This window comes from Scyliorhinus torazame, chromosome 21, assembly GCF_047496885.1.
Source record: "Scyliorhinus torazame isolate Kashiwa2021f chromosome 21, sScyTor2.1, whole genome shotgun sequence".
NCBI classification, from domain to species: Eukaryota; Metazoa; Chordata; class Chondrichthyes; order Carcharhiniformes; family Scyliorhinidae; genus Scyliorhinus; species Scyliorhinus torazame.
Window position 1 is genome coordinate 92,716,826 of NC_092727.1, and position 23,715 is coordinate 92,740,540.

Consider the following 23,715-nt stretch of genomic DNA (forward strand, 5'->3'; position numbering starts at 1 on the left):
GTGCCCTTAAATAAGGAGATAAAAACTGTACACAGTACTCCCAACATATGGTCTCCACCAATGTCCTGCACAACTGTAGCAAGACATCCTTACTTTTATATTCCATTTCTGTTGTAATAAACAGCAACATTCCATTTGCCTTCCTAATCGCTTGCTGCAACTGCATACTAACTTTTTCTAATTCATGTACCAGGACACCCATATACCTCTATCTCAGAGTTATGCAATCTCTCTCCATTTAAATAATATGCTGCTTTTCTGTTCTTCCTGCCACAGTGAACAAGTTCACATTTTCCCCATTCTCTGTCATCTTGGTTGGCAGAATGCTATAAAGGGCCATGAGAGCATGTAGAGAGGCATAGGGGTTAGAAAGAACCATGGGAGGCAGCACGGTGGAGCAGTGGGTTAGCACAGCTGCCTCACGGCGCCGAGGTCCCAGGTTCGATCCCAGCTCTGGGTCACTGTCCGTGTGGAGTTTGCACATTCTCCCCGTGTCTGCGTGGGTTTCGCCCCCACAACCCAAAGATGTGCAGGGTAGGTGGATTGGCCACGCTAAATTGTCCCTTAACTGGAAAAAATGAATTGGGTACTCTAAATTTATTTAAAAAAAAGAAAGAACCATGGGGGTAGAGCGGGGACATAGTTGGCCAAGGGGCTATAAAGGGCCTGGGGAGGTGGGTGGAAGGACATCGGATGGCATGGACGGTGGGTGAGAGCTAGAGGGTTGTTCTTTGTTCTTTTTTACAGTTGGGACAAAGTCCCAGATCATCGAGGCCGGCCTTGCTTGCAGCCCACCTCTGCACTCTAACACCCTCAGTGGCTGCCTCTGAACTCTTTTCCAGGGATGCAACTTCAGCATGTCCCTCCAAAACCCCCCAACCCCGGAATAAAAATTCAGAGATCCTGGGCACTTTCTCCCCAGTTGGGTTTACGGAGTTCAGAATTTTCATGACGAGCAGGAGCGAAATTCAGGCCTATGTTAGGTAGCATAAGTAGTTTGCAAAGGGACATTGATAGGTGAAGTAGAGTGGGCAAAAATGACAATTGAAGTTCAATGTGAGGAAGAACGAGGTCATCTGCTTTGGACCTAATGGAGATAGACCATATACAGAAATTACTTTTTTTTAAAAAGATGGATAGTTTCTATAAAAATAATTTAAAAGCCTAATAGAATGTTAATCTTCAATTCAAGGAAATAATCGACAGTTGCACAGAGCTCTTGTTTAGACCACACCGATAGTAGATAGTATAGATCGCACATTCTAAGGCCAACACATTAATATGCTTGCTGCAGACAATGACCACTACTTGGTTACACTATTTTATATCTTTTTAGAAATAAAATTTAAAACCATTTTGATTTTTTAAATGTTCAGATGACATTTTTATCCTCTGTCCCTCCAGTTTTCCATGAGTATACTTTATATTATTACCCAATGCATAATGACAACAGACAAATGGAAAATTGATCATGGCAAAATTTTTAAATAGTGAGGAGGGCTTGGAAAACTCACTGTTAAACCTTCCTCAGCAACTTGAGGTGGATGTTAAGTGAGTCAGACTGTCAAATTACTTTTAAAATAGAGCTGGAATGTGTCCAGTCAGCCAGCTGGCAAGGAGGGTTTGCAAAAATGGCAGGAATTCTAGAGACGATGGGGGTAACAGGTAATTACACTTAAAAGATGCATCTCTGTAATTGATTCCTTTGACAATGGGAATTGGTGTAAACAATTTTCCCTATACCAGTGCTTTTCAAACTTTTTTACCCGGGGACCCGGGACCCATGCCAATTGACCTTCATGACCCATGATGGCCAACCTTGGTTAAACACGCCATGCTCGCTTACCATTGATGCAAATGGGGAGCCTACTTGGTCCTTACATCTCACTTGAATCAGATTCAAAGGAGGAGAGGGCAATGCACATATCAGGTGCTGACTTCAGCCAGTTCCTTTGTGCAGTCTTCATCTTTGTGAAAAGGAAAAATCCAACCTCTCACATGTAGCTCATCATGAAGGGTAATAGCAAAAAAATGCCTGTTTTATTCAGCAGTTGATACTCCTGGGAGATGCTACTCCATAATGCTGACAGCCTTATGGGTTTTTGCCGCGTTTTTAATGTGGTATCACAGGTCAGCTACAGCTGCGTAGTCTTTTCATTTGGAGTCAGCTGTAAGTTAATTGACTCTGGGTTTTCAACCTCAAAAACGAATTTTTCACCCACTACTTCTCTTCCAAAATCTGAAACTTCTCAAATTTGCCAGTACTTCCTTGAATATAACACACAGGGCTATGAATCCTTCTTTGCATTGGTACAATTGACAAAACCATACCTCAACAAATCATCTTTATACTTTATATTAATTTCTGCTTTGTAGGCTGTTCACAAGGGGCCCTGGAGCTCTGTACAGAGGTAACACTAGAACTGCTCTGTACTGCCCTAAACTCTCCTGAGTAGCTCTCTCCAGCAGATTCTGTTGAGATCTTGTCCAGTAGGTACACTGCCTATTTGAGTCTCTGGCCATCTCTGACTTTTAAGAAAACAATCCATCTTCACAGACAGCTGGAAAATGGAAGTACTCTGCTCTGCGGTTTCGTGGAAAAAGCACATACATGGAGTGCTTGATGTCAGGTGCAGGTGCTGGGCACGTGGCTTGATCTCTACTGCCGCTTATGGTTGGAAGACTCTACATAGCCTCATTTATTTTAATTTACAAGGCGGCAGCGGCCAGTATTCTCAATATAAAATCCAGTAATGGCCATTGGGTTATCCTGCAATTGGGATTACCGCGGGAACAGTGCAACTGATCGCTCCACGACCGTTCTGACCTGCACTTTGAAAAACCTTGCCCTATACAGGTAGTTGTCCAATAGGATTTCAATGCTCGCCAAACTTGTGGCAATCAGGTCACCATATTCACCACATGATACAATATGATTAAAACAAATGTGCAAATTGTTAAGAATAATCAAGGCAATAAAGCAAACAAGACTTGATACACTTATTTTATTGTTAGATCCAGGAGAACAACTTCAAAAAGGATTTAAAATCCAACTTTTCTGTAAAGCAAACTGCTGTTTACACTCTTGGCAGGCTGATAACAAGGATGCTGACAATATTAACAAAACATTGTTTCTGACAGTATGCTGCAGTTAATTTCAGAAACAAAAAATTTTTCAAGAAAAAATTGTTGCCATTTTATCGGAATTGATTTATTAGGAGACCCGGGTTGGAAAGAATCAACAAATCTCTACATAATGGCTTCCCCTTTATGATTCTTGCTTTGCTTTGCTTATTTTCTGACACGTGCCATTTCCAAAACAAGAGAATTTTGAGAACAATTGGGCTATTATCATTATGATGGTGGGCGTTACTTTCACAGCGCATCATAGAGCAGGACCGCAAATCAAATATATTGTCAGAAGCACCCAGAAAGAACAGGAAAAGAGTAGATAACAAATGACAGATCGTTTTTCATGTTTTTTCCTTGAAGTTGAATTCTTCCTTGCTCAATTAGAAATGGATAACAAATAGCGGTCAAGCAAGTGACGCCCATATTGGGATCCCTAGCTGCAACTTTAACATAACTTCATATTGTGTGACTCTAAAAATGAACAGCAATTCGCCATTCACCAGGTGGTGATCGTATTCGGATAACACTGGTGATAATGCGGGGGACTATACTTTCAGTTCTGGATAGTGCACCTCAGGATGGATATGTTAGACTTGAGAGGGTGCAATACAGATTCGCCAGAATGATACTGAGGCTAAAAGGTTTACATAACCTACTTGTATTCCTTCAAATATGGGAGATTCAGGAAGAATCTGATCGAGGTGTTTAAGATGATGAAAATATTTGGTAGGCTAGTAAATATTTAATTTGGTGGGGAACTCAGAACAAAGGACATAATCTTGAAATTAGAGCAAGGCCATTCAGGGAATGTCAGGAACAACTTCACAAAAAAGATGGAGAAAAGGTGAAACTCTTAAAGAATTTCAAAAATGAAATTGCTAGAATTTTGTCTGTTTGGTAAGGGTATTAAGGGAATGTCAGACCAAAGCTGTTGAGTGGAGTTAAAATGCAGCTCAGCCATGATCTAATTGAATAGCAGAATAGGCTCAAGGGGCTAAATGGCATACTCCTTGGGCTGGATTCTCTGTCGGCAGGGTTTCTCCGTTTCACGGGAGCACACTTACGCCCGCGGATTTCCGGACGGCATTGGGTGCCCACAATGGAAAACCCCATTGGCCCGCTGCTAGGATGGAGGATCCCGCTGCCGGCGGGGGGCGCACTGCAACAGTAAACGGGTGCAGCAGGATGGAGGATCCCACCCCTTATCTGTTAGAGCCCAAATTGTATCAGTCAAAGCTTCCATCAATGCTGTCGAAGCTAGTAACACAGACACCATCTCATGGCTACTGAGATCACTGGCTAGAATGTTGCATGTTCTCAAATTAAACTCTTCCGTAGCATAAAACGTGTTCTGGTAATCCACAATAGTAGCACTCATAGCCTAATATTCCCAGGAACTGCTTGTATGTGTCATGGACTCTCTTTTCGTAGGCTGAGCCTCTGACGACAATTCAAACACCTCTAGTAAAATTAGGACCAAAGCTTTCCTTTCCATGATGTGGAGATGCCAGCGTTGGACTGGGGTGAGCACAGTACGAAGTCTTACAACACCAGGTTAAAGTCCAACAGGTTTGTTTCGATGTCACTAGCTTTCGGAGCGCTGCTCCTTCCTCAGGTGAATGAAGAGGTCTGATCCAGAAACACATATATAGACAAATTCAAAGATGCCAAACAATGCTTGGAATGCGACCATTAGCAGGTGATTAAATCTTTACAGATCCAGAGATGGGGTAACCCCAGGTTAAAGAGGTGTGAATTACATCAAGCCAGGACAGTTGGTAGGATTTCGCAGGCCAGATGGTGGGGGATGAATGTAATGTGACATGAATCCCAGGTCCTGGTTGAGGCCGCACTCATGTGTGCGGAACTTGGTTATAAGTTTCTGCTCTGCGATTCTGCGTTGTTGCGTGTCCTGAAGGCCGCCTTGGAGAACGCTTACCCGGAGATCAGAGGCTGAATGCCCTTGACTGCTGAAGTGTTCTCCGACTGGAAGGGAACATTCCTGCCTGGTGATTGTTGCGCGATGTCCGTTCATTCGTTGTCGCAGCGTCTGCATGGTCTCGCCAATGTACCACGCTTCGGGACATCCTTTCCTGCAGCGTATGAGGTAGACGACGTTGGCCGAGTCGCACGAGTACGTACCGCGTACCTGGTGGGTGGTGTTCTCACGTGTAATAGTGGTATCCATGTCAATGATCTGGCACGTCTTGCAGAGATTGCCATGGCAGGGTTGTGTGGTGTCGTGGTCACTGTTCTGAAGACTGGGTAGTTTGCTGCAAACTATGGATAAGCGCTCCGTATACACAGGATCTGCTCAGACGAGGAGGAGCGTAACAGACATCTATAGATATTGAAAGATGCCCTCGTACGAACGGGATATGGCACTCGACTCATCGATCGACAGTTCCAACGTGCCACAGCGAAAAACCGCACCGACCTCCTCAGAAGACAAACATGGGACACAACCGACAGAATACCCTTCGTCGTCCAGTACTTCCCCGGAGCGGAGAAACTACGTCATCTTCTTCACAGCCTTCAACACGTCATTGATGACGAACATCTTGCCAAGGTCATCCCCACACCCCCACTACTTGCCTTCAAGCAACCGCGCAACCTCAAACGAACCATTGTTTGCAGCAAACTACCCAGTCTTCAGAACAGTGACCACGACACCACACAACCCTGCCATGGCAATCTCTGCAAGACGTGCCAGATCATCGACATGGATACCACTATTACACGTGAGAACACCACCCACCAGGTACGCGGTACATACTCGTGCGACTCGGCCAACGTGTCTACCTCATACGCTGCAGGAAAGGATGTCCCGAAGCGTGGTACATTGGCGAGACCATGCAGACGCTGCGACAACGAATGAACGGACATCGCGCAACAATCACCAGGCAGGAATGTTCCCTTCCAGTCGGGGAACACTTCAGCAGTCAAGGGCATTCAGCCTCTGATCTCCGGGTAAGCGTTCTCCAAGGCGGCCTTCAGGACCCGCGACAACGCAGAATCGCCGAGCAGAAACTTATAGCCAATTTCCGCACACATGAGTGCGGCCTCAACCGGGACCTGGGATTCATGTCACATTACATTCATCCCCCACCATCTGGCCTGCGAAATCCTACCAACTGTCCTGGCTTGATACAATTCACACCTCTTTAACCTGGGGTTACCCCATCTCTGGATCTGTAAAGATTTAATCACCTGCTAATGCTCGCATTCTTAGCATTGTTTGGCATCTTTGAATTTGTCTATATATGTGTTTCTGGATCAGACCTCTTCATTCACCTGAGGAAGGAGCAGCGCTCCGAAAGCTAGTGACATCGAAACAAACCTGTTGGACTTTAACCTGGTGTTGTAAGACTTCGTACTGTTCCTTTCCATGGACCGTAGTTCCCTCACAGGCCCTCGGCGGTCCAGAGTGGCCCTGGCTACTTAAGCTCTTGATGCACCTAGCCATAATTTAAAAAATGAAGATGCATGAAAACAAAATAGGGCACCAAAAAAAAATACAAAATTTTATTTATTTAACAAATGCTTTTCTAGCCTTTTTCTGTGAAAATGCACTAATTATTGAGGGAAAATATAGCTTTCGTGAAATGCCACAGTTGATATTAAGCATGGCAAACCGGTCAAACCTCTTGTCCCATAGTTGAATGGTGGCAGTTCTTTACCTGCTTCAACAAATTGAAAATGTGTTCACCTGAGGCCACTGGTACAGGCAAACTAACAAAAATATGCAATGCAATTTTGATATCAGGAAACACCCAAGAGAGTCAAGTGTGAGTATTTCTTGAAACAACTCCTTTGGCTTGCAATCCAGAGAAGAGTGTTTTGGGGGATTTATGTTGAAAAATTACCCATTCTAAAGAGTTATTGCCAATGAATAGTACGACAACTTCAACCATGTGCTAACCCTGCTGTCTTAATTTATGCACATACTTCACCTTCCATCACATACGAGTAAGATTAGTTGCGCAGAAGCCGCCCGATTTACAATACATAACAAAACTTTCTTTTCCTATATTATTTTCTTGCGCATATAAAAACTAGTTGCAAAACTTATCAAATACCAAAAATTTAACAAGTGTCTAAATTTGAGGCCAGGCCAAAAGGCCCTCCTGGCCTCCCCTTCTGTTTGGCCCTGCCTGTTCACAAGAGCCGTGCAAGTTCCTTTGCGCCATCCCCCTCTGCCCCACTAACTATCATAGCCAGGTTGCTGATCTCTGGCATTTGGAAAAGCTGAGGTGAATGACAGTATTTCTCAGAGAGGGTTCTCTGTTTGTCCAAGCTATGGCTTCATCTTTCGAAAGATGGTGAGAACCTAAAGGAGGACAGAAAATATTATGGATGACTTTGAGTGGCGGCATGGAGTGAGTGGTTGCACAAAGGGCAGGTCTGGCTTGAAGGTATTGGTTGGGCACTTTGTACCCGTGGGGTAGCTCCGGCAGGAAAGTGGTGTAGAGGATGAGCTTCTCCCCAGGATTGGCATGTCTACTGACTACCAGACCCTGCAAAAAAACAGTCAAAGAACTGGCTAAGGAATTGAAGCGGACCTGTAGCGCAGCAACAATTGAGAAAATGGCGGAGGGGGAAGGGCTGATGCCAGTGAGAGACGCCCAGATGGAACAGTTGATGGCTTTCATCAAAGATGAATTTCACCAACAAAGGAAGGAGAGGCACAGTGACTAGTCAAAGGCCTTTGAGGGAGCATTAGAACCTCTGCGAGGATCGATGGACCGTGTGGAGAAGTGCCTAGAGGCACAAGGGGCGAAGTACGAGAGGTGGAAATGGTGGTGTCTGACCTGAGAGTTTGGATCGTGGGGATCCTAGGGGACCTATGCAAGTCATTGAGGGTGAAGGTGGAGGAGCACGAAAACAGATCCAGGCGGCAGAACCTGCGGATTGTGGAGCTTCCAGAAGGTGTGGAAGGAACGAGCGCCAGAAAATGTGTGTCAAGGATGTTGGCCGTGTTGGTGGAGGAGGGAGTGCTGGACAAGGACCCAGAGTGAACAGGGCCCACAGATCTTTAAGGCAGCGCCGAGAGTTCGGGAGCTGCCGCAGGCCGTGATTGTGCAGTTGAAATATTTGTGGAGATGTATCAGGCTAAGCCTGGCACACAACGAGAACGCATTGACTCTACTCAGGGCATCCTCCCACAACCCCGTCTCTTACTCCCTGCCCAATTCTTCTTCCCACTTTTGCTTCACCTCCCCTATCGGGGCCCGCTCCCATTTCATGAGTTCTGTATAAATTTCCACGGTCTGCCCACTCCCGTTTTCGACACTACCTTGTCCTGTATCCCCTTGAGCAGCAGATGCGGAAAGGTCGAAAACCTGCCTCCGCAGAAAGTCCCTCGCCTGCAAGTAGCGGAACCCATTCCCACCGGGCAGCTCAAACCCCTCCTCCAAATTCCTCCAAACACGGTAAGCCCCCATTGATAAATAAGTCCCCAAACTGCTCGATCTCAGCTCGCTGCCACCCCTGAAACCACCACTCCCCGGTGCAAACCGGTGGTTGCCACAAATTGGTGCCCAAACCGACACCCCCTCCATCTTCCTCCACTGTTCCTACACCCTCAGGGGAGCCACTACTACCGGGTTTGTGGAGTACTGAGCCGGTGAGAACGGCAGAGGTGCTGTTAACAGTGCCCCTGAACTTGTGCCCCTACATGAGGTTGCCTCCACCCGCTCCCACACCAACCCCCCCCCCCCCCCCACCACCCACTTCTAACCATTGCAACTCCTAACTTTACTAACAACGTGTTTTGACTACCTTTTTGTGGTGAAGTTACCACAAGTGAAAAACACTAACAATGCTTGACTGAATTTTAGTTGAAAGATTAAGTTTCTGATATTCTACAATTAGAATATTGGCCAGGATTCTCCGGTAACTGGCGGGCAGGCCGTACCGGCACCGAGGAGTAGCGTGAACCACTCTGGAGTCGGGCCGCCCGGAAGTAGCCTCCGCACCTTCGGGGGCACCTTGGAGTGATTGGCGGCGCGCTAACCGGCGCTGAAGGGCCTCTGGCAGTCGGCGCGAGTTGCCGCATGCACAGTAGCGCCAGCGTGTTCCCAGAACCGCTGCCGTAATTCCTGTGCATGCGCAATGGGTTTCTTCTCCGCACCAGCCATGGCGGAACTTTACAGCGACCGGCGCGGAGGGAAAGAGTGCCCCACGGCACAGGCCCGCCCGCAGATTGGTGGGCCCCGATCGCGGGCCAGGCCATTGTGGGAGCCCCCCCCCAGGGCAAGATCCCCCTGCACCCCTCCGAGGACTTCGCAGGCCGCCTGCAGAGCCAAGTCCCGCCGGTACAAACTTTGTGTAATTTACGCCGGCGGGACTGGCCGAAAACGGGCGGCCGCTCGGCCCATCGCGGAGCGGAGAATCGCCGGGGGGGGAGGGGCTGCCAACGCCCCCCCCGACTGGGACAGTGCAAATCCCGCCCCCGCCAAAAAAACACCGCCGGGGAAATCGGCAGCCCGGCAGGGGGGTCGGAGAATCCCGCCCATTATCTTTTGTTGGCTAATAGGAAATATTATTCCATTATATGGCTTATATACTGATAGTTAAACTTCCCAGTAATAACATTTTGACCTTGCAGTGATTATGTCAAAATTGTTAATTCATAAGCGTAAACCATTGTTAATGAAATCTTCTAGCTAATAATAAAGACCTTGACACCTGAAATAAACAACAGAACAAATAAACCAAGAAGAGAAATTGAGTGCCACAATAAATTCACGGTTCAGTTTTCTTAAGTAACAGATAGGGTGTTTGTGAAATTACTAACTTAGAGGTCCTTAAGTTATTGCATATGTTATGTTGTTTAATCCCTGCTAAAACAAGAAAAGGAATTTCACACTAATTTAGTAACTCCGAGCAGACTAGTATGCCACTGCATAATTTCAGGGCACAAATTCCTTAAATAGAGAGAGATTGTAGAGCCCAGTGGTAGAGGGGGATCTGGGTGTCCATAAAAACTTAAATGGATAATAAAGACCTAGTATACTGGTACAGCAAGAGATTAGAAAAGCAAATGGAATGGTTGCATTGCAAGAGGAATGAAATTTAAATTAGGGAGGTTTTACTGCAGCTGCACGGGGCATTGGTGAGACCACATCTAGAATACTGTACCGTTTTGGTCTCCTCTGAAAAAATGTGTAATTCCTTTAGAAGCAGTTCAGAGGAGGTTCACTGCACTCATTCCTGGAATGAAGGGCATTTCTTATGAAGAAAGGTTGAACAAGTTAGGCCTATACCCATTGGAGTTTAGAAGAACAAGAAGAATCTTCTTAACATCCTGAGGTGTTTGTTAGGAAAAATAAGCTTTGCACACGTGAAGTTGGAGATAGCCAGAGTGGGGATTGAAAGTTGGTAAGTTGGAGCAGTGTGGTAATTAAAGAGGTAAGTGGTAAATCTAATTTTCCTTTTTTTTCAGTTATAAATTTAGTGGTCTAATTAGCTGGCAAAAAGGAGCTGCCCCCAAATAGCTGAGTGGCAGTTATCTGTCAATCACCTGAAGGCTGATTGGAGGCAAAAGGTGTAAATTGCATTCTTCTGTTTGAAGCCCAACTACTATGAGTCATCGCTGTTTAGCTGAGCTCTATATAAGAGGGAAGCATAAGCGCACTGTCAGTAAACTTTGCACACGTGAAGTTGCAGACAGCCTGAGTGAGGCAGCCAGAGTAGGGATTGAAAGTTGATAATTTGGTGCAGAGTGGGAGGAGGTGCTTTATCCCTTTTGGTTTTGTTTTCTTTCTTCTTGCCTTGTAACTGTTAATCTGCAGAGAGCATCCTGGGAAGGTAAGTGAAAAAAGACCTACCTCGGATATCTGCAGCAATAAGTGAGATCCATGATGCTTCCAGCGTCTCGGCCGACTACATCTGCAGAAGTGCACCCAATTGCAGCTCCTCACAGACTGCCTGGATAGGTTGGAGCAACAGTTGGATGCACTTAGGAGCATGAAGGTGGTAGAAAGCATCATAGATAGGAGTTTTAATGATGTGGTGACATCCAAGGTGTAGGCAGATAGATGGGTGACCGCTAGAAGGAATAGGAGTCAGTGCAGGAATCCCCTATGGGCGCCCCCCTCTCTAACAAGTATACCGTTTTAGATTCCGTTTGGGGTGGGGCCTATCACGGATAACAGCAGCAGAAGCCAGAGACGTCGCATCATGGCTGGCTCTTGTTAAGCAGGTTGGGACAAAGAGCACTTGATTGATTGATTTATTATCACATGTACCGAAGTACAGTGAAAAGTATTTTTCTGCGGCCAAGGGAACGTACGCAGTATGTAAATAGTAGACAAAAAGAATAATCAAGAGTACATTGACAAATGGTACATTGAAAATAGTGATTAGTTACAGTACAGTACAAAGGCCAAATAAAGCAAATACATGAGCAAGAGCAGCAAAGGGCGTTGTGAATTATGTTCTTACAGAGAACAGATCACTCCGAGGGAGAGTCGTTGAGGAGTCTAGTAGCTGTGGGGAAGAAGGAAGAGCTGTTCCTGTGACTGGATGTTCAGGTCTTCAGACTTCTGTATCTTCTGCCTGATGGAATGGTCTGGAAGAGGGCAAAGCCTGGGTGGGAGGGGTCTCTGACAATGCTGTCTGCCTTCCTGAGGCAGTGAGAGGTGTAGACAGAATCAATGGGAAGGTGGCAAGCTTGTGTGATGCGCTGGTCTGAGTTCACCACACTCTGCAGTTTCTTGCGATCTTGGGCTGAGCAGTTGCCATACCAAGCTGTGATGCAGCCGGATAAGGTGCTCTCTATGGCACATCTGTGGAAGTTTGTGAGAGTCGATCAGACATGCCAAATTTCTTCAGCTTCTGTAGGAGGTAGAGACGTTGTTGGGCTTTCTTAATTGTTGCATCAACGTGAGTGGACCAGGACAGACTGTTGGTGATGGTGATCCCCAGGAACTTAAAGCTATCCACCATCTCCACTTCGGAGCCATTGATGTAGACGGGTGGGGGTGGGGGTGCTACGCTTCCTGAAGTTGATAATCAGTTCATAGGGTTTGCCACACATTCGTGTGTGTATAGGGAGTCTGTCGTGTCGCGACAGAAGCTGGGCGTACCTTGTACGATGGGTTTCAAGATGCCCTCGATGTAGCCAGAGAGGTTCTCACACAGGGTCCCATTGCCTGAAACGATAGGGCGGCCTGGTGTGTTGGCCTTATGTATTTTGGGACAATGTACAATGGGACCCTGTGTGAGAACCTCTCTGGCTACATCGAGGGCATCTTGAAACCCATCGTACAAGGTACGCCCAGCTTCTGTCGCGACACGGAGGAATTCATCAGGCAAATGAGGCTCCGGGAATTCTTCCACAGACCCCAAGAGGCCAACAGCGAATCCAAGCAGACTACCAATGAACCAGAACAGCAGACCGAGAGACCTGCGGTGCGGCAACCGAAGAGGAAGGAGTCGAATTGGACCCCTCCGGAAGGCCGCTGCCCTAGACTCGACATGTATGCTCAAGCCGTCAGGAGTCGCGTCAATGCCAGATTCATCAGTCGCATTCACAAGACAGCCCCGAACGTCACCCAAGCACAACGCAATGCCATCCGCGCTCTCAAGACCAACCGCAGCATCGTCATCAAACCAGCAGACAAAGGAGGGGCCACTGTCATACTGAACAGAACGGACTACTGCAAAGAAGTATACCGACAACTGAACAACCAAGAACACTACAGACAGTTACCCGCAGATCCGACCAAGGAACACATCCGCCAACTTAACAGACTGATCAAGACCTTGGATCCAGATCTTCAGAGCACCCTACGTGCTCTCATCCCACGTACTCCCCGCATTGGAGATCTCTACTGCCTCCCGAAAATACATAAGGCCAACACACCAGGCCGCCCTATCGTTTCAGGCAATGGGACCCTGTGTGAGAACCTCTCTGGCTACATCGAGGACATCTTGAAACCCATCGTACAAGGTACACCCAGCTTCTGTCGCGACACGACGGACTTCCTACAGAAACTCAGCACCCATGGACCAGTTGAACCAGGAACATTCCTCGTCACAATGGACGTCTCGGCACTCTACACCAGCATCCCCCATGACGACGGCATTGCTGCAACAGCCTCAGTACTCAACACCAACAACTGCCAATCTTCAGACGCAATTCTGCAACTCATCCGCTTCATTCTGGATCACAACGTCTTCACCTTCGACAACAAGTTCTTCATCCAGACGCACGGAACAGCCATGGGGACCAAATTCGCACCCCAATACGCCAACATCTTCATGCACAAGTTTGAACAGGACCTACTCACCGCACAGGACCTTCAACCGATGTTATACACCAGATACATCAATGACATTTTTTTCCTTTGGACCCACGGCGAAGAATCACTAAAACGACTACACGATGACATTAATAAGTTCCATCCAACTATCAGACTCACCATGAACTACTCTCCAAAATCAGTTGCATTCTTGGACACACTCGGCTCCATCAAGGACGGTCACCTCAGCACTTATCTTTACCGCAAACCCACGGATAACCTCACGATGCTCCACTTCTCCAGCTTCCACCCTAAACACATTAAAGAAGCCATCCCCTATGGACAAGCTCTCCGTATACACAGGATCTGCTCAGACGAGGAGGAGCGTTACAGACGTTGAAAGATGCCCTCGTACGAACGGGATATGGCACTCGACTCATCGATCGACAGTTCCAATGCGCCACAGCGAAAAACCGCACCGACCTCCTCAGAAGACAAACATGGGACACAGCCGACAGAATACCCTTCGTCGTCCAGTACTTCCCCAGAGCGGAGAAACTACGACATCTTCTTCACAGCCTTCAACACGTCATTGATGAAGATGAACAAGGTCATCCCCACACCCCCACTACTTGCCTTCAAACAACCGCGCAACCTCAAACAAACCATTGTTTGCAGCAAACTACCCAGTCTTCAGAACAGTGACCACGACACCACACAACCCTGCCATGGCAATCTCTGCAAGACGTGCCAGATCATCGACATGGATACCACCATTACACGTGAGAACACCACCCACCAGGTACGCGGTACATACTCGTGCGACTCGGCCAACGTTGTCTACCTCATACACTGCAGGAAAGGATGTCCCGAAGCGTGGTACATTGGCGAGGCCATGCAGACGCTGCGACAACGAATGAACGGACATCGCGCGACAATCACCAGGCAGGAATGTTCCCTTCCAGTCGGGGAACACTTCAGCAATCAAGGGCATTCAGCCTCTGATCTCCGGGTAAGCGTTCTCCAAGGCGGCCTTCAGGACGCGCGACAACGCAGAATCACCGAGCAGAAACTTATAGCCAAGTTCCGCACACATGAGTGCGGCCTCAACCGGGACCTGGGATTCATGTCGCATTACATTCATCCCCCATCATCTGGCCTGCGAAATCCTACCAACTGTCCTGGCTTGACACAATTCACACCTCTTTAAACTGAGGTTACCCCATCTCTGGATCTGTAAAGATTTAATCACCTGCTAATGCTTGCATTCCAAGCATTGTCTGGCAGCTTTGAATTTGTCTATATATTTGTTTCTGGAAAACCTCTTCATTCACCTGAGGAAGGAGCAGCACTCCGAAAGCTAGTGACATCGAAACAAACCTGTTGGACTTTAACCTGGTGTTGTAAGACTTCGTACTATAGGGAGTACAGTAGCGGACTTGTGGGGCCCCGGTGATGAGGACTATTGTGGAGGAGGTGCTTTTACCTATCCAGTTAGGGGTACAGATTGGCGCTTCTGTGGATGTGAAAGAGACTCCAGGATGGTATGTTGCCTCCTGGTGCCAGGGTCCAGGATGTCTTTGAACGGGCAGAAAGCAATCTGAAGGGAGAGGGTGAACAGTCAAGAGGTCGTAGTACACATAGGTACTAACAACATAGGCAGGAAGAGCGATGAGGTCCTGCAGAAGGAGTTAGGCACTAATCTAAAAAACAGGACCTCTATGGTTGTAATTTCAGGATTCCTCCCTGTACCACATGCCAGTGAGGTGAGAAATAGTAGGATAAGGCAGCTAAATACGTGGCTAAACTGGTGGTGTAGGAGGGAGGGTTTCAGATTTCTGGACCATTGGGATCTCTTACAGGGGAGGTGTGACCTGTACAATGACGGTTGCATCTAAACTGGAGGGTCACCAATATCCTGGCTGTGAGGTTTGCTAGAGTCACTTGGGAGGATTTAAATTAGTGTAGCAGGGGGGTGGGAAAGAGAGCGCTAGCTTAGAAGGTGTAATAAATGAAGGAAATAGAGAATAACAACATCACCCTGTCTGCTGAAACGCAGTGGTTCGAAGTGTATTTGTTTCAATGCTAGAAGTATAGCAGTTAAGGCAGATGAACTTAGAGCACTTATTGGAGCTATGATGTTGTGGCTATCACAGAAATGTGGTTAAAGGACGGGCAGAATTGGCAGCTGAACGTTGGAGGATATAGATGCTTCAGGAGAGATAGAGGGGGATGTAAAAGGGGTGGGGGAGTAACATTACTGGTTAAGGAAAATATTATAGTCGTACTGCGGGAGGATACCTCAGAAGGCTCATACAATGAGGCAATCTGAGTAGAGCTCAAGAAGAGGAAGGGAGCAATCACAATGTTGGGGGTTTATTACAGGCCCCCTAACTGCCAGCGAGAGAGAGAGGAGCAGATAGATAGTGATTTTGGATAGGTGAAAAAGTAACAGGGTTGTTGTGGTAGGGGATTTTAACTTCCCCTATATTGACTGGGACTCACTTGATGCTAGGGGCTTGGATGGGGCAGCGTTTGTGTGGAAGGCTTCTTGATGCAATATGTATATAGTCCAACTAGGGAAGGGGCCGTACTCGACCCGGTATTGAGGAATGAGCCTGGACAGTTGGTTGAGGTTTCAGTAGGAGAACCTTTTGGGTGTAGTCAGTACAATTCCGTAAGTTTTAGGGTACTTTTGGATAGGGATCAGGGTAACCGGTGCTAAACTGGGGAAAGGCAAATTATGATAACCTTAGACAGGAATTGAAGAATTTGGATTGGGTGCGGCTGTTGGAGGGTAAATCGACATCAGACATGTGGGACCCTTTCAAGCGACAGTTGATTAGGATTCAGGAAAGTCACGTTCCTGGGAGAATGAAGGATAAGTATTGTGAGAGTACCTTTAAGAAATGGGTGTGTATATAAATATCTGTAGTGAGAGTACCTTTAAGAAATGGGTGTTTACTACTACAGTGATGTCAGAGAGTGGAGCTGGGCTGTCTGTCAGCTTTTTACTTTCGTTTTAAGCTGTTTGCTGCGGGGTGTGTTTTAGTTTCGTTTTCAGAGCTGGATAGCTGCAGTCACAGCCAGAAGGTGTATGAACCTCTCTCTCTAATCTAAAGACTGTAAATCGATCCTGGTGATTTAAAACTAATAACAGTAGTGACTTTAACCTGATGTGCTTCTGGTAAAAGGTGTTTTAAGTCTTTTGGATGTTAAAAGGAAAGCTTAAAGGATTACTTAGTGTAATCCAATTCTTTGGGGGTTGTATGTGAATTAATGGTTGCTAAGATGTTCACTATATGTTTTAAAAAGGTTAACTTGAGTTAATTGTTTTGCTTTAAAAAATACTTTTCCATTTCTGCTGTACCACTCCTGTAGAGGGAGCCGTGTGCTCCCCATACCACAATCTATTAAAAGTTGTGGGTCAGGTGAACTCCATCATACACTTTGGGGCTCTCTAAACCCTGGCCCATAACAGAAGTTTAGGGAGCCTTGGATAACGAGGGATATTGCGAAACTCGTCAAAAAGAAAAAGGCTTTTGTATGGTCTAGAAGGGTGAGGATAGTCAAAACCCTTGAGGAGTATAAAGAAAGTGGGAAGGTATTTAAACGGGAAATTAGGAGGGCTAGGAGGGGTCATGAAAAGTTCTTGGCAAGTAGGATTAAGGTGAATCCCAAGGCTTTTTATGCATATGTAAAAAGCAAGAGGGTGGCCAGGGAAAGGATTGGACCACTTCAGGACAGTGGGGGGAATCTTTGTGTTGAGTCAGAGGAAATGGTCGAGGTACTAAATGAGTTCTTTGCATCAGTGTTCACCAAAGAAACATGATTGTGGGACATGATTCTTGGGTAGGGTGTGTAGATAGTCTGGGTCATGTTGACATCAAAAAGGAGGTTTTGGGTGTTTTAAAATACATCAAGGTGGATAAGTCTCCTGAGCCTGATGGGATTTACCCCCAAATACTGAGGGACGCAAGGGAGGAAATATCTGGGACCTTGACTGACATCTTTGTATCCTCATTGGCTACAGGTGAAATCCCAGAGGATTGGAGAATACCTAATGTGGTACCGCTGTTTAAGAAAGGTAGCAGGAATAATCCAGGAAACTATAGACCAGTGAGCCTTACGTTGGTGGTAGGTAAATTATTGGAGAGAATTCTCAGGGACAGGATTTATACCCATTTGGAAACAAATGAAAACTCATTAGCGATAGACAGCATGGTTTTGTGAAGGGAAGGTCATGCCTCACGAACTTGATTGAGTTTTTTGTGGAGGTGACAAAGATGATTGATATGGGGAGGGCGGTGGATGTTGTTTACATGGACTTCAGTAAAGCCTTTGACAAGGTGCCTCATGACAGACTGATAGAAAAGGCGAAGTCACAGGGGACCAGAGGTGAGGTGGCAAGATGGATACAGAACTCGCTCGGTTCCTGAATGGAAGGTTGTGACTAGTGGTGTTCCAAGCCTCTGTTGTTTCTAGTATACATAAATGATTTGGAGGAAAATTTAGCTGGTCTGATCCATAAGTTCCCGGATGACATGAAGGTTGGTGGAGTGGCAGATAGTGTTGAGGATTGTCAGGGGATACAGCAGGACATAGATAGGTTGGAGACTTGGGCAGAGAAATGGCAAATGGAGTTTAATCCGGACAAATGTCAGGTAATGCATTTTGGTAGGTCTAACATAGAAGGAAAATATACAGTAAATGGCAAAACTCCTCGGAATATGGAAAGTCAGAGATATCTGGGCATACAGGTCCACAGATCTTTGTAAGTGGCAACACAAGTGAACAAGGTAGTCAAGAAAGCATATGGAATGCTTGCTTTCATTGAGGGACATAGAGTATAAAAACTGGCAAATCATGCTACAGTTGGTACGGCTGCACTTGGAATATTGCGCACAATTCTGGTCACAGAGGAGGTTTACCACAATGTTGCCTGGTCTGGGGGGTGATAGATATGCGGAGGGGCTGAATAGACTCAGATTGTTTTCATTAGAATGACGGAGATTCAGGGCGATCTGATAGAGGTCTACAGGATTATGAGAGGGCGATGGATAGAGTGGATGGGCAGGCACTCTTTCCCAGGGTGGAGGGGTCAGTCACTAGAGGGCATAGGTTGAAGGTCCGTGGGCAACTTTTAGGTGATGTGCGAGGCAGGGTTTTTACACAGAGGATGGTGAGTGTCTGGAACGCACTGCCAGGGGAGGTTGTGGGAACAGATATATTAACGGGGTTCAAAAGGCGTCTTGACAAATACATGGATAAGATGGGTATAGAGGCATACGGCACTAGGAAGTGCTGAGGGTTTTGGCCAAGGGTGGTATCATGACCGGTGGCCAAAAAGCCTGTTCCTGTGCTGTATTCTTTCTTCTAATATCAGGAGCCTTGATCGTAATAGCTTGAAGGGCCAAATGGCCTACTCCTCCTATTTTCTTTTCCCACTGTGGGAGAGATTAGAATCGGGTCACAGTTTAAGAATATGAAGTCTACTGTTTAAGATGGAGATGAGTATTGTTTCCTGTCAAAGAGGATTTTTTCTTTCCCCAGAAAGCAGCTGAGGCTGGTTCATTGAACGTATTCATGACAGAGACTGATTTTTTTTCGAGACAAGGGAATCCTGGATTATGGGGGTATGTGGCAAACGAGTGGAGACCTCAATCAGATCAGCCGACATCTTATTGAATGGTGGAGCATGCTATAAGGGCTGAGTAGCCTCCTTTTAAAAAGAATTTAGAGTACCTAATTATTTTTTCCGATTAAGGGGCAATTTAGCGTGGCCAATCCACCGATCCTGTCCATCTTTGGGTTTTCGGGGTGAAACCCACGCAAACACAGGGAGAAAATGCAAACTTCATATGGATAGTGACCCAGGGCCAGGATTCGAACCTGGGTCCTCAGCGCCATAGGCAGCAATGCTAACCACTGTGCCATCGGGGCTGTTTAGCACAGGGCTAAATCACTGGCTTTGAAAGCAGACCAAGGCAGGCCAGCAGCATGGTTCAGTTCCCGTACCAGCCTCCCCAAACAGGCGCTGGAATGTGGCGACTAGGGGCTTTTCACAGTAACTTCATTTGAAGCCTACTTGTGACAAGCGATTTTCATTTCATTTTCATTTCATCGTGCTGCTCTAGAGTAGCCTACTCCTGATCCTAAGTTTTACATTCCTACTTCCTACAAACTGTAATGTATTTTAAAATTATAGGTTTTTTACACAGCAAGCAGGAATCTGAAATGCACTGTCTGAAAAGATGACGGAAGTAGTTTCAAAAGAAAATTAGATGAACGCCTGAAGGGGAAAATTTAATGGCTATGGGGAAAGAGTGGAGGAGTGGGACTGGTAGCAGCACATGCATTATGAAGCAAATGCCCTCCTGTCCTGTATCATTCTATGATGTGATTTTCTGAATAAACTTGCCTGTGTGAGCCGATATAGGCTTTATCCTCTGCTGATTCCACAGAGTTGTTAATCATTTATTTAAAAAATGGGCATGGGAACTTCATACAAATGCATTAAACATTAATTCATTTTCTAACTTCGCCAATAGTGATCTTTAGCATGTATGTAGATAAGTAGGTATTACATCTATTAAAGATTGAATGCATGCTGGTGAGACAGAACTGACTGATGAGTGTCTTTAATATTATATCAAGAAGGACATTTCCCATGTGGTGGGGTGGTAGTCTAGGACCGGAGAACACAGACTCAGTAGTAGGCTATTTAGGACAGCGATGAGTCGGAATTCCTTCACTCGAAAGATGGTAAATCTTTGCAACTTTCCACCCAGAGGGTGTTGAGGCTCAATCTTTGATTATGTTCAAGGCAGAGATTGATGGATTCCTAGATGGTAAAGACATAAGGGGAAAATGCGGGAAAATGGCTTTAAGGTAAATCAGCCATGATCTAACTGAACAGCGGAGCAGGTTCGTGAGACTGAATGACCTACTTCTGCTCCTAATTCCTATGTTCCTACATTTTATTCAATTTTGCTCATACAACATAATACTAAGGGTGATATTATACAGTGTCTTACTTTGTCAAAACATCTTCCTGTGCTATCTCTGGAGGTTCCTGGTCTTAATAGGAAGCATTTGTAATTTCCTATCTTTTCCAAGTGAAATAACACACAGTAGGTTCACTACATCCTTCTGTTATAGGTGCCTTCCTCCTCCTGGAGGGTTTTCCAATCTTCATTGCTCCTTTCATCACTGCCAATGAATGAGTTACTGCCGCTCACAAGGATGAAAACCAGTGTTTGTTTTCCTGCTGAAAAACAAGATACAATGTTCTAATTCTCACAGCACAGTGATTTATTTTACTGCATCATATATGAGGTATAGGAGTTATCTGAGAAATAGATGAGATGCACTTAGTGCACTTACATGGTCACCCAGGAGAGGCTATAGAGATTCTGTATATTATATGAAACACTATCAATGCAACAGTTTTTGTAGGTTCAGGTAGTCGAGAAGGCTTTGTCAGGATGCTGGAAACTAATTTAAAGGGATTATCTGACATTCCTGCTCTCGCTATGGTTTTGAAAGTGATAGTAACCATTAATTTCTGGCAGCTTGCAACTTCCTATTCAGCAGGCGATGACTTCATTGGCATTGCACACATAATTTTCTTCTATATTTAAACGGTGATCGATAATTTACATGGGCATATTTTTGATTTGATTTTGTACAAGAGTGCCGTGGTGAGGATTTCAGTGTAAGCCATTCAAAGTGTGCGTCTTTGTAGTGTGCCATGTAACCCTATCAGATGGTAGTCTGCGAATTTATGTGCATGGTTCTAAATGTGGTAAATTGACATAAGATAAGGCGTGACTAATCTATTATGAATAAATTGAATCTTATTTTATTTGAGAACCAAGACTTGGTTGTCACCTTGGCACTCCTTCAAATACCCTTGCTGATATTAAGAGCTAATCATGTGGAGAAGTTCCATAAATTAATTTCACATTGCTCGTCCTATCCATAGTTCGTTCTGCAAGTTGGGATATTATCAAGCCATCTCTCAATATCAGCATTTTAACTGAAATCAATATATTTTCTATTTGCTGTTACTTTTTAGTCATTTCTGTTTTGGCAAAAATGTATTTTTTCAACACCTGAATGCTTTATCAGTAGAAGGAGATCTACATTTTTTTTTAGATCACATCATGATTGCAAATTATTATGCAAAAAATAAATTCCCATGTTAAATTTTTCAATCGTTCATTAACATCATCTTAAACACATAAATTTTACTCCCAGATGGGACAGGTGTAAATAGTTATATAAATGTATGCAGAAATAAGTGTACAAATTGTAACAACTCTCGTTAACATACAGTTATACTTAAGTAGACATTTGCAATACTGTATCAATAAAGTAATAGCACATTTTTTTGCTACTCTTAGATGCATGAAATGCTAAATCTTTTATTAACAGGTTGTGACATTGCTTGGAAAAATGGAACGCCTCCGCAGTTCTCCTCTTCATGCTAATATTTCTACAGCTCTTGATCGACATCTGGAAGCCATCCACATTACACAAGCTCGTAGGAAAGATGAAATAGTAAATGCAGCTAATCGACAAAGGCAGGGAGCACCACGATACCAAGATGACAGAGGTAACAGGTTAAATGTACTCAATTTATGTGACATGAGGATTTGGCGTTTTTCGATTGATCATGCATATAGATTGGACTAATTTACGATGACACAGACAATCCAATACAGTGAACGTCAATTATTCACTGCACAAATTGTGTATGGCTACACTACTTGTGCGTGGAAAGGCCTCTTTTAGTGAACCAGTATCAGTATAGCAACAATATATTTGAAAAATATCAAGTATTGACTATTTAGCTTACTTTAAGGAGGCTTGACTTGGTTACAATACTGATAAATAGAATCGCTGGTTGGTACTGCTTATCTTGAGAAGTTTCTTTATCAACATTTTTTTAAAAAAATCATTTTGTTCAATCCATGAGAGGTCTCCATTGCTTTTTTATGCACTTAGAAAATCTAGCATTCTTCCAAAAGGTATAAATGGTGGCCAAGATTTTGCCAGCACCTTGGAGAGAGGTTGGGAAGTAGTGGGGTGGGAGGGAAGCTTGATGAGTTCACGCCACAAAAGGACATTCCCCAAGGCAGCGAGCGGGCTGACAGGAGGAGGCAATTCTTGAAGGTGGCAGGAAGGTGCATGAGCAGGAGAGCACACCAAGAGCAACACCAGGCATACTTGTGTGCCAAACAGCATAAGCATCAAGTAATAGACAGAGCTAAGCGATTCCACGGCAAACACATCAGATCTAAGCTCTGCTGTGCTGCCACATATAATAATAATAATATTTATTGTCACAAGTAGGCTTACATTAACACTGCAATGAAGTTACTGTGAAAATCCCCTAATCACCACATTCCGGCACCTGTTCGGGGACACTGAGGGAGCATTCAGAATGTTCAAATTACCAAACAGCAGTCTTTCGGGACTTGTGGGAGGAAACCAGAGCACCCGGAGGAAACCCATGCAGACACAGGGAGAACGTGCAGATTCCGCACAGACTGATCAAGCAGGGAATCGAACATCCAGCCATGAATGGTGGTGGACAATTAACTTATTGAAGAAGGAGGCTCCAGAAATATCCCCATCCTCAATGATGGAGGAGCCTAGCACATATTTGCAGAAGACTTGGCTGAGGCATTCGTAACAATCTTCAGCCAGAAGAGCAGAGTGGATGATCCATCTCCACCGGAGGTTCCCAGCATCACAGAGGACAGTCTTCAGCTAATACGATTCAATCCATGTGATATCAAGAAATGGATGAAGGCACTGGATACTGCAAAGGCTGTGAGCCCTGACAATATTCCGACAATAATACTGAAGACTTGAGCTCCAGAACTTGCTACACTCCTAGCCAAGCTGTTCCAATACAGCAACAAAACTGGCATCCACCTGGCAATATGTAAAATTGCCCAGGTGTGTCCTGTACACAAAAAACATAACAAATCCAACCCAAACAATTCCCGCCCTATCAGTCTACTCTCCATCATCAGCAAAGTGATGGAAGGAGTCATCAACAGTGCTATCAAGCGGCACTTACTCAGCAATAACGTGCTCACGGATGCTCACTTAGGGTACCACCAGGGTCATTCTGCTCCTGACCTCATTACAACCTTGGTTTAAACATGGACAAAAGAGCTGAATGCCAACGGTGAGATGAGAGTGACTGTCCTTGACATCAAGGCATCAAGGAGCCAGATGTCATGTGAGAGTCCCTTTAAGAAAAGTGTGTTTTATCAAATGGCTGCAGTGATGTCATTGTGTGGGTGGAGCTGGA

At 45.4% G+C, this 23,715-nt stretch overlaps 1 protein-coding gene across 1 annotated transcript in view; it reads left to right on the forward strand.

Annotated features, from left to right (window-relative positions):
- LOC140398065 (meiosis-specific coiled-coil domain-containing protein MEIOC-like) overlaps positions 1-23,715 on the forward strand; it is a 90,132-nt gene that overhangs the window by 54,397 nt on the left and 12,020 nt on the right. The window contains exon 6 of the mRNA XM_072486277.1: positions 21,822-22,002. Within this exon, the coding sequence (XP_072342378.1) occupies positions 21,822-22,002 (181 nt within the window). The remainder of the gene's footprint in view (positions 1-21,821; positions 22,003-23,715) is intronic.